General features: G+C 46.5%; 1 protein-coding gene across 13 annotated transcripts in view; it reads left to right on the top strand.

Annotated features, from left to right (window-relative positions):
• Positions 1-12,063, top strand: part of TNC (tenascin C) — a 102,002-nt gene that overhangs the window by 31,748 nt on the left and 58,191 nt on the right. For all 13 annotated transcript variants that reach the window (XM_044940513.2, XM_044940514.2, XM_044940511.2 and 10 more), the window contains 5 exons: positions 2,047-3,456; positions 4,672-4,935; positions 6,036-6,151; positions 7,222-7,378; positions 11,105-11,374. In XM_044940513.2, the coding sequence (XP_044796448.2) occupies positions 2,047-3,456; positions 4,672-4,935; positions 6,036-6,151; positions 7,222-7,378; positions 11,105-11,374 (2,217 nt within the window). The remainder of the gene's footprint in view (positions 1-2,046; positions 3,457-4,671; positions 4,936-6,035; positions 6,152-7,221; positions 7,379-11,104; positions 11,375-12,063) is intronic.

Genomic DNA, 12,063 nt, shown 5'->3' with positions numbered 1-12,063 from the left:
TGTGGGGACCCCGCTGGAAAGGCTAATCATCATAATAATAAGCCCTAATCATCATAAATTGAGAGTACTGTAGGACATCCTTTAGGTTTCCAAGGCAAAAAAAAAAGTTTATGTACAAATTAGTTCATCTTCCACTTCTTTCAACCCCTAGTAAAATGCAGAGGGGATTTATAGAATAGGACTAATAGAACCCAAAGGAATGGCTTAAAAAACTCATTAATGCAGTGCTATCCATTAGAACTATGAGCCACTTATGTAATTAATCATAACTTTTCCAGTAGTCATACTAATTAAATGAAAAAGGAACAGGTAAAATGATTTTAATCATTCATCCAATATAAGTAAATAATCTTTCAGCTTGGAAACTATACAAAAATTATTAACGGATATTTTACATTCTTTTCTTGTATGCTTTCTTTGAAATCCAGAGTGTTTGTAGTTCACATTTAGAGCATATCAAAATTCAGGCTCAGTTCAGTTCAGTTCACTCGCTCAGTTGTGTCTGACTCTTTGCAACCCCATGAATTGCAGCACGCCAGGCCTCCCTGTCCATCACCAACTCCCGGAGTTCACCCAGACTCACGTCCATCAAGTCAGTGATGCCATCCAGCCATCTCATCCTCTGTCATCCCCTTCTCCTCCTGCCCCCAACCCCTCCCAGCATCAGTCTTTTCCAATGAGGTGGCCAAAGTACTGGAGTTTCAGCTCAGGCTAGCCACAGTTTAATGGTTTAGAGGCCAAATGTATCTAACAGCTACCATACAAGATGACATAGTTTTAGATTCTCACTTTTCAAGACAAATTTTTTCTTAAAATTGACTTCCTTCCTGCTGTCAGGAAGGAGATACAATGTATTAATGCAACTGTATATAGATGCAGATAAAATGGAGCAAGTTTTGTTTGTTTCTTTCCCTTGATTGCATGGAGGCCATACCTGCCACTGCTGCAACTTCAGCCAAGACATTGTGGAAAAAGATGGATGCACATGAGCTCTGTGGGGGCTGAGTCTAACAGAAAGCTGTCCTAGCTGAATCAGAAAGCCACTCCTTAGCTGCCTCATTTCAGTTACTGAAAATTTAGAAAACTTTGGTCACCTAAGCACATATACCGACTTAAGTCAACCAAGACCCTCTGCAAGAGGAAATCAGAATCAGCACAACGGTGGGTCCTTAATGTCCTCATTTAACCCAATCGACCCCAGGTGAGTGGGCCATGGGTCCCACCTGACCGATGGAGAATCTGAGCTCCAGAGTGTCTAAGTCATTTTGCAAATGCAGCACAGTTATTGAGTCAAGGCATCAGAAGTGAGTTCAGTTCAACAATTATTTCTTGGTGAAACACTTATTTTCTTACATGGCTAACCTTGGCTAACTATGGGAGAAGTAAAAACACAGCCCAGCAAGATGCATTCCACAGGCAGTGGTTTAACCCTTGGAGTCACAGGAATACCTGAAAATCTGATGAAAATGAGTCTTCTCCCCAGGGATGGAAACACACACACACACACACACACACACACACACACACACGTACACACACAATTTCAGAGAGTATAGCTTAAGAATGCCTGCCTAGTGTCATTGGTTGTGAAAGTGTTAGTCACTCAGTCATGTCCAACTCTTTGCAACTCTATGGACTGTAGCCTACCAGGCTCCTCTGTCCATGGAATTCTCCAGGCCAGAATACTGGAGTGGCTTGCCATTCCCTTTCTCCAGGGGATCTTCCTGACCCAGGTACCGAACCCAGGTCTCCTGCATTGCAGGCAGATCCTTTACTATCTGAGCCACCAGGGAAACCCAAAATAGAAGACCAGCTCAATGTGGGGCTCCAACCCATGACCCTGAGATTAAGAGTCTCATGCTCTTAACAGACTGAGCTAGCCAGGCAGCCTCATCTGATTCCACACAATAACCAATTGATTTTCAAGCCAGACGGGGCCTGAGAGGCCACCTTGCTCTAATGGAATTTGAATCTGGGTTTTGTGGGTAGAAGCCAAGAAAGCAAGCTGCCCCTGCTCAGAGAGAGACTCTGTTCTCTTCCCTGCAGGCCGCGTGGACACCAGGCCCTTCTGCAGCGGCCGGGGCAACTTCAGCACAGAAGGCTGCGGTTGCGTGTGTGAACCCGGCTGGAAAGGCCCCAACTGCTCTGAGCCCGAGTGCCCAGGCAACTGTCACCTGCACGGCCAGTGTCTGGATGGCCAGTGCGTGTGCGACGAGGGCTTCACCGGCGAGGACTGCAGCCAGCTGGCCTGTCCCAGCGACTGCAACGACCAGGGCAAGTGTGTGGATGGGGCCTGCGTCTGCTTTGAAGGCTACTCGGGGCTCGACTGCAGCCAGGAGACATGCCCGGTGCCCTGCAGCAAGGAGCATGGCCGCTGCGTGAACGGCCGCTGCGTGTGCCAGGAGGGCTTTGCGGGAGAGGACTGCAGGGAGCCCCTGTGTCTGCACAACTGCCACGGCCGCGGGCGCTGTGTGGAGAATGAGTGTGTGTGCGACGAGGGCTTCACGGGCGATGACTGCGGGGAACTCGTCTGCCCCAACGACTGCTTTGACCGCGGCCGCTGCCTCAACGGCACCTGCTCCTGCGACGAGGGCTTCACCGGCGAGGACTGCGGCCAGCTTGCCTGTCCCCACGCCTGCCATGGCCACGGCCGCTGTGATGAAGGCCAGTGCGTGTGCGACGAGGGCTTTGCGGGCCCAGACTGCAGCAAGCGGCGCTGCCCCTCCGACTGCCATGAGCGTGGCCGCTGCGTGGACGGGCGTTGCGAGTGCAACGATGGCTTCACCGGCGCAGACTGCGGAGAGCTGCAGTGTCCCCGCGACTGCAGCGGCCATGGACGCTGCATGAACGGGCAGTGCGTGTGCGATGAGGGCTACACCGGCGAGGACTGCGGGCAGCGGCGGTGCCCCTCCGACTGCCACGGCCGTGGGCGCTGCGTGGACGGGCGCTGTGAGTGCCAGCCCGGCTTCCAGGGTGATGACTGCGGCGAGATGAGCTGCCCGCACGACTGCCACCAGCACGGGCGCTGCGTGAACGGCATGTGTGTGTGTGACGACGCCTACACGGGCGAGGACTGCCGCGAGCTCCGCTGCCCCGGGGACTGCAGCCAGCGCGGCCGCTGCGTGGACGGGCGCTGCGTGTGCGAGGACGGCTTCGCCGGCCCCGACTGCGCGGACCTCGCCTGTCCTGGCAACTGCCACGGCCGCGGGCGCTGCGTGGACGGCCAGTGCGTGTGCCTCGAGGGCTTCACCGGGCCCGACTGCGCGCAGCGCAGGTGTCCCGGCGACTGTCACGGCCAGGGCCGCTGCGTGGACGGCCAGTGCGTGTGCCACGAGGGCTTCACCGGACCCGACTGTGCACAGCGCTCCTGTCCCAACGACTGCAGCAACTGGGGGCAGTGCGTCTCTGGCCGCTGCATTTGCAATGAGGGATACACCGGGGAAGACTGCTCCCAGGGTGAGTAGCAGCCTCCAGCGAACTGGCGTCAGGTGCTGGCATGTGCTGGAGATCTCTGTGTTACCCTAAACACACACACGCACACACAGAAGCACACGCTCTTTGAAGGAGCCCTGGTCTCTCACCTGTTTCAGAGCTTCCATTTGGGGGTCAGAGGCTCAGAGAGGTTCTGGAATTGTCCCAAGGACACACAGCTTATAGCTCACACAGCTGGTACCTGAATCTGGGTAACTCCTCTATGCTGAGTTTCACAACCGGTGCCCAAGATAAGGTAGATGAAATGATTACCTCCCTTTTGCTAAACATCAACCTTCTTTCCTACTCTACACACTGACATGTAAAACTGATATGACATAAACTAAATCCCTCTATTTGGATGGAGTTAAAATTCAACTCAATTGAATGGACAGTGAGATTACATAAAACAAACTATTTTAAATGCATGCTCAGCTAAAGACCAATGTTGATCACCTATGAAGCAGACTTGTCTCTTAAATCATCTTTTTGTTGCTGTCCTTGATCCCAAGGACTCTGAGTGCCTTAGAGGAGCATTAGCCCAGCAGTTAGCACAGGGCATGTATTCAAATCAAGAGAAACACACAAAGACCAATAATGTTCGTGTTTAATGAGAGTCTTTGTACTTCCCTTATCCACCATATATACTTGTAATGGAGAATATCAGCTTGATTAAAGCCATCAGCACATAAGAATAAACATGTGGCTCTGTGTGTGACATGGCCAAGCCACGGAGGCCTGTATGGAAGGAACACCAGTCTGGCAGGGAGAAGTAAGTTCCCAATCTGATGAGTCAGTGAAGTAGAGCAAGTCCCACTCACCTCTAAGCAAAGCAAAGAGTTGGACTAGATGAGCCTAAAACACCCTTCAAGGGCTAAGGATATAGACTTGAAGTTCAGAGCAGAAAGCCAAGCTCAGGCTGCACTTTCTCCTGCAGATGGCCTGAATCTAAACTAAGGTCCAAGGAATAGAAACAAGTTGAAAGCCACACTGCAGACCTGGAACTTGACCCTAAAGGCAAGGGGTGGCCCCCAAAAGTTTTGAAGATGAGCACAGTAGACTGGACCTGTCTCTTCCCCTGCCAATCACAGAGGCCCCAAATCTCCTAAAATGCAGACTCATCAAGTACGCCCCTGCTGTGACCCATAGAGTGTGTTACTGACACCATCTACCCAAGCTGTCCTTCCTTTTTCCTGCCAGTGTCCCCTCCCAAAGACCTCATCGTGACAGAAGTGACAGAAGAGACCGTAAACCTGGCCTGGGACAATGAGATGCGGGTCACAGAGTACCTCATCGTGTACACGCCCACCCATGAGGATGGCCTGGAAATGCAGTTCCGGGTCCCTGGAGACCAGACATCCGCCACCATCCGGGAGCTGGAGCCTGGCGTGGAGTACTTTATCCGTGTGTTCGCCATCCTGGAGAACAAGAAGAGCATTCCAGTCAGCGCCAGGGTGGCCACATGTGAGTGCACAGAACCCTTCTTGGCAGTCTCAACTGCCCCCTGCCTGCCCAGTGCATAACCCACCCCCACTGGCATGTGTTACTGCCTCACCTTTGCCCCACAGGCCAGTGGCTGACTTCATACAGTTACACCAGCTAAAACTCTGGAATCCAGTGACGTCCACTGAATTAAAAAAAAAAAAAAGTTGAAATATAGTTGATTTACAATGTTAATTTCTGCCATATGGCAAAGTGATTCAGCTATACACACATACACACATATATATATACATTTTTCTACAGCTTACTGAATATCTTTAAAGACACTCATCACATGCTAACTCATATAACTCACAACAACCCTGTGAGACAGGAGCTATTGTTAACCCATTTTACAGATGAGGAAACTGAGACCCCCAAATGGCTAAGCCTCTTGTTCCAAACCAAACAGTTAATAAGTGGCCGAGATGGAATTTGAACCCTGGCAGTCTTAAATACTCTGTGGAACTCACTGTACAAATATTTAAAATATACAAAAGTGGAAACATTAAGTTTCAAGTTATTCTTCCTTTAAGAGTTCAACATCAGAAAAATTACCTCCACCCTTAAAAAGCAAGTTGTGGTTAGAAATTGGCCTTTTTTGCTTCCTAAGAATAACCTTGGCAGCTTTTTATTAAACTTGTGCTTCAGGCCAGGAACCATGGCCAGCAGTCATTGTGGAATACATCATTTAGTCTCAAAACAGTCCCCAGGGGCAGGCATACTTACCCTCCTTCTCTTGGGTGAAGAAACTAAGGTTCAGGGCATTGTGTTCCACTCAACCAAGCACACAAAAGTTGTAATGATCGAGCTTATGATCATGACATATGATCAGCCCATATGTCTGATTCTAACGTCTATGCTCATATTAAGTTTAAGCATATGAAATTACAAATATTCAATCATATGGATGGCCCTTATATTAATTTTCATGATGCCTCAAAGTCAACAGCATCCCAGAAGAACCCTTAAAAAGACTCCAGCTCTGACGATCAGCCCCGTGGGGTTTGGTGGAATGATGTCTGTCCCTCACCATTACACATGGACTCATTCTTACCTCCTCTCTGTGCTCTTCCTGACAGACCTGCCTACACCTGAAGGTCTAAAATTCAAGTCCATCAAGGAGACATCTGTGGAAGTGGAGTGGGATCCTCTGGACATCGCTTTTGAAACATGGGAGGTCATCTTCCGGAATATGGTGAGGAGCACAGAAGAGGAGCGGGCATGTTTGTCCATGAGAACCAGAAAGATGCTAATGGGGTTTTGCAAACTTTTCCGTCAAGTCCGCTTCCCTGGCTTTGGGTGGGGGACAAGGCTAACTAAAAGGGCTTCCCTGGTGGCACAGTGGTAAAGAATCTTCCTGCGAATGCAAGAGACACAAGAGATGTGGGTTCTATCCCTGGGCCTGGAAGGTTCCCTGGAGAAGGAAATGGCAACCCATTCCAGTCTTCTTGCCTGGGATATACCATAGACAGAGGAGCCAGGTGGGCTACAGTCCACGGGGTTGCAAAGAGTTAGACATGACCAAGCACACACGCACTCAAGGCTCTAATTAGACCCTGCATATCTGCATATATGTCACTTGATTTTAAGAAATCAAAAAGCATGGCATTTAGGACTGAGTGCCTAGACAAACAGATGGCAAGTCCTCTCTAGGTTCTGATTGCCTGTTACAGTCTTGCAAATCTCCACTCAGAGGCAATAATGTGTATATAATAATGGTATATGTAGTAACTGATTCTATACAGCAGAAACTAACGCAACATCATAAATCAACTATACTCCAATAATGTTTTAGACAAAGAAAATTAAATGGTCTCTGTCTCAAATGCCTCCAGGCACATCTGAGATTGACTATCCTTTCTCTCTGTGCCTAAAAGCACACATGAGACAGGAAAGTGGGTCCCTGAGTTCAAAGCCAGGCTCTGCCACTTACAACTATGTGACGATGGGACAATCACCCGACTTTTAGGATGCCAGTTTCTTCATCTGTGAAAGGAAGGACTGATTTTGTGGCTCCAGAGTGCCTGTGCTTCTCACACCTCTCAGTTTTCTTGGGTGTCAAAGGGGTGAGTAGAGAGGTCTATGGGAGGGCGTCTTTATCGTCTCTCTATCCTCAGCACCCACCATACTGATCAGATGCTTAGTAAGTGCCTAGTGAACAGATGGAAGAGTGAAAGAGGAAAGAAGGAACACAAAATGATTGAATCACATAAACGAAGGGTCTGGCATTGCCTTAGGTCTTACAAAGAGGCCTCTATGTTTCAGAATAAAGACGATGAGGAAGAGATCACCAAGAGCCTGCGGAGGCCAGAGACCACGTACCGGCAAACTGGCCTGGCTCCCGGGCAGGAGTATGAGATATCCTTGCACATCGTGAAAAACAATACCCGGGGCCCTGGCCTGAAGAGAGTGACAACTACCCGTGAGTATTACCTTTAATACCACTGTAAAGCTTGTTGACTGCAAAGCACCTCTAGTTGATAGCATGCTCTCTTACAGAGCTGCTGCTAAGTCACTTCAGTCGTGTCCGACTCTGTGCGACCCCACAGACAGCAGCCCACCAGGCTCCCCCGTCCCTGGGATTCTCCAGGCAAGAACACTGGAGTGGGTTGCCATTTCCTGCTCCAGTGCATGAAAGTGAAAAGTGAAAGTGAAGTCGCTCAGTCGTGTCCGACTCTTAGCGACCCCATGGACTGCAGCCCACCAAGGCTTCTCCATCCATGCGATTTTCCAGGCAAGAGTACTGGAGTGGGGTGCCATCGCCTTCTCCGCTCTTACAGAGCAGCAGTGTCAATTCACTTTTGCTACCTAAAAAACAAACTCCAAACTTAGTAGCTTAAAATGATTGCACGTTTGTGATCAGGGGTTGGACAATCTTCCTCTTCTCCACTGGACTCACTTAAAGCATCTGTGTGGTCTGGTTGACCTGGGATGGCCTCAGCCAGGATGGTGTCCTTCTGCCCCACACAGTCCCCCAGCCTCCCACAGGCTAGCCTGGACCTGGCCTCACAGCAGCTGAGCAAGTTCACAACCAGCACTGGGTCACTTCTACCAAAGCAAATCTCAGGGCCAGTCCAGATGGAAAGGGTGGGGAAACAGACCCATCTCTTTATGAGAGACGTTTCAGTGTGACATTTCAAAGGGGGCGCTGATACAGGAAAATACCTGAGATTCTAGCAAATGAGCCACCACACCATCCGATTCAATATTAGTAACCAGTCTTAATGAAAGAGGTAGGGCAAATATTAATGCTGTTCTTTTTCAAGAGTAGAAACTGAGGCTTAGAGAAGCGGAATCAGTTTAACTAACACCATGTGGTTAATCCTATCAGGGCAAGAATTTTTAAGCCTGGGTTTAGTTTTATGACTTTAACCCCATTAACAATAACATTGACTAGGCTCTGGGTTATGTAGTGTTAATTCTGCAACAGGAACCTAAATAAAATGTAGCTCAGTACTAAAGATGTCAGAACTTCTTGGGGGTCGACGTGGCACTGTTATATCATTTGGTGGGCGGACTAAAAATCCTGAATTTGGAATTGTTCTACAGAGAAGCAAATTTTTATAAATAAATAAATAAAATTATTCTGTGCTGACATTTGGGAAAATCTCTTTATCTTCTTCAAGATAACACGTATGCCAACTGCTTAAGGAATTGACTCTTCTTGGCAGGGAGTGATTGGAAAATTTACATCTGTTGACTAATGACAAGAAAGAACATCTTGCATTTAAATATTTGCACATTTTGCTTAACTCAGATCCAACAATTCAATTCATAAGACTGTCTTTTTTTATAAGCAAGTGTTTTCCATCATCTTGACAACATCCCACTGTGGTAGGTAGAAGACGGGTACCAACAAGAAAAAAAATCATTAGATCACCAGAAAGGCACAGAAAAGATCAAACACAGAGACAGTACACTGAAAACACAAAAGGCGTTTCTTTCATCTGCCCTTTTCTTTTTAATCTGAATTTGGGGACTGGTTGCTTTACTTTCTTCTTTTTGCAGGACAAACACCCCAACATCTGAAGTTTCATAATCACATTAATACTAACACTGAAAGGCAGATTCTTACCTGTTTATTTTGCTGATACCTGGTCTTTTTCCAAATTTAAAGAAAGGATCTTAATGTTTTCATTTTCAGCTCCTTCCCTCTCGGCTCTATACAGAGATTGTATAACAACCATTTCTGATGCATAATTGTTTTTGAGAGGCACTGACATTTAAGGAGAAGGAACATGGGTTTTGGATCCAAACAGTCCTGAGTTTGAATTCTAGCTTCACCACTCACCACCACTTTAGGCAGATTCACTTCTTTAAGCCTCAGACTCACCATCTGGAAACTGGGCTCACAGTATCTTCCTATGGCATAGTCATGAGAGTTAAGACTTAAAGTGACAAAGCACTGTGATTGGCACACAGTAACTCAAGACCGTGTTAATCTCCTGGATGGAAGGGATCGCAAGCTAGGAGAAGATCAGTGTCCTTAATTCAATCTCTATTTCTTTAATGAAAGGGCTGTTAAGAAAGACAGTAGGTATGGCTTGGGTGTTTCCCAGCACCTCAAAGAACACAGAACATGCGCTTCACTGTTGAATTGCGGCATCGGTTTCACTATGCACTTTATACTTTCGTGTCTGTGAGCTGAGACTTATGCATCAACGCCTAGGGTTCAAAAAATAGACATTGCAGGTTTCTCACAATCGACTCTGAATTATTCCTTCTCATTCCTTTTATAAAACCGAGTCCCCCTTCATTCAATATTGTTTTCTCATGAATGCTGAAAACACAAACCTAACTATGTTTAAAAAAATGAAGAAAGAAACATTGACTGGATGCCTTAATGTCTTAATTTTATGCTTGGTATGTTTTAATGCATTAAAATTTTTACATAATTAGAAAAAAGTTAAAACATAGATGACAAAGCCTGATGGTATGCTGTGGATTCAGAAAGGTCAAAGACCCACTCTCTAAATGAATGAATGACTATATAGATAAGTTTAAATAAACTTATCTATATAGTCAGTTTGAATAAACCGTAGAGAAATCTGTTTTGGAATAGTTAGAAAAGTACAATATTCAAAAGCTCTTCTTTTTTATTTTGGTAAGAACACTTATCCTGAGCTCTATCCTCTTAATCCTGATGCTGGGAAAAATTGAGGGCAAGAGTAGAAGGGGATGACAGAGGATGAGATGGTCAGATGGCATCACCGACTCAATGGAAACACACTTTCAAGAGAGTAATACAGTATTGTCGACTAGAGGTACAATGGTGTACAACACATCTCTAGAGCTCAGTCATCCTGCAGACTGAAACTTTTACCCATAGGGGAGGAAGTGTGTGTTTATCTGTTTGCAACAGGGTCAGAGAAGGGTTTTGTTAGAAAGTGACTGATAAGAGGGATTTTGAAGGATGAAGAGGAGATTTCTAGGGAGAGGAGCACTCTCAGGAAGAAGAAACAGGGGAACTGAAGGTTCAGAGGCATCAGCTCACTCTTGGAGGAGAGGTGCGCTGTCGGGGCAGGAAGCACAAGGCCTTTGGGGCAGGAGGAAGACCGAGATGAGGACTTGGAAACTGACAAGGCTTGAGATAGCCATGACCTTCTTGCTTGAGCTATTTCCATCAAAGCTAACTTCCCATACATTATCAAGATAGTCATTGCCTCAGTTTTCTGCTCCATTATTCTGATGGAGAAGTCACCAATTAGGGAGTTTTGTCTCACTGGAAAACCAGAGAGACTGAGTTGATGTTTTTCAAGTGAAACACCCACTGTGTGTTTCTTAAACTTATGATAATGATGATAGTCATAATAATAATAATAATCATGACTATTTATCGTATAACTACTATGTAGCAGGCTCTGTGCTAGATGCTTGGCATGCATTATTTCCATTAACATTTGAAAAACCAAACAAAAAAAACCCTACAAGTTAGCAGTCATCCTCTGTACTTAGCACCACCGAGACTCCAATGATACTTATAGCTTATCAGATGGGAAACTGAGATTCCAAAAGACAAAATAAGTCAACTGGACAGTATACAGCTAAATGTACACTCATGCACTTGTAAGACTGCAAGCCCCCTCTCTGCTCAGCCCTTGGCACTGGCCCTGGTCTCTAAAACTGCTGTCTCCTCTGCCTGTCACAGGCTTGGACGCCCCCAGCCAGATTGAAGTGAAAGATGTCACAGACACCACCGCTCTGATCACTTGGTCCAAGCCCCTGGCCGAGATCGATAGCATCGAGCTCACGTACGGGATCAAAGACGTGCCAGGAGATCGCACCAGCATCGATCTCACACACGAGGAGAACCAGTACTCCATTGGGAACTTGAAGCCGGACACCGAGTACGAGGTGGCCCTCATCTCCCGCAGGGCCGACATGTCCAGCAACCCCGCCAAAGAGACCTTCACAACAGGTAATACGCCCACTCCCGGCTGCTAACCGCCCCAGAAAAGGAAGGATCGCCAGACTCCTCCCCATTCCATGGCAGTGTGTATCCCAGGCGCCTTTTACAATAGAAAAAAAAATGGAAAGAGGATTTTTATTTTAGAATATTGTAGCAAATGATTGATTTTTCAAAGAAAAAACTTACCCCCAATAACCTTCTAAGGATAAAGAAAGTTTTCTGCCTGCACAGAAGATGCTGGTCTGAGATTCTCAGACATTTTGGTTAAAATAAAATTCAAATACATATTATAAGAGTAAAATGTAGTATACGGAAAGCATGAATGGCAAAGATGCCTTCTAACCTCTTAGACTAGGGCGCTATTTTCAAGGTACCAGAGTGTCAATCATTCATTCACTAAATATTTTTTCAGAGCTCAGTAAGCTCTCTGTAAATCATTAAAAATCCAGTGATGAAGACAGCACACCCATTCTTCCAGTCACAGAGCCAATTTTCAAGCTTTCATATAGTTTTTATTAAGTACAAAATCATTGGCAAACATGAACGATTGAGGTATCACGGTGATTTAATAATGAAGTGTCCAGTGCATAGTATTTGTCCAGATGTGTGCTTCAGCTATTGAGCCAGAGGGGTGAGTGGATCTTTTCTCTCCAATGGCAGACACCTTTCGCATCTCACCATGAACTATCAAGGACTCC

This window comes from Bubalus bubalis, chromosome 3 (genome assembly GCF_019923935.1).
Source record: "Bubalus bubalis isolate 160015118507 breed Murrah chromosome 3, NDDB_SH_1, whole genome shotgun sequence".
NCBI classification, from domain to species: Eukaryota; Metazoa; Chordata; class Mammalia; order Artiodactyla; family Bovidae; genus Bubalus; species Bubalus bubalis.
Note: the sequence above shows the minus strand (reverse complement) of the source record. Positions and strands in the feature narration are given on the sequence as shown.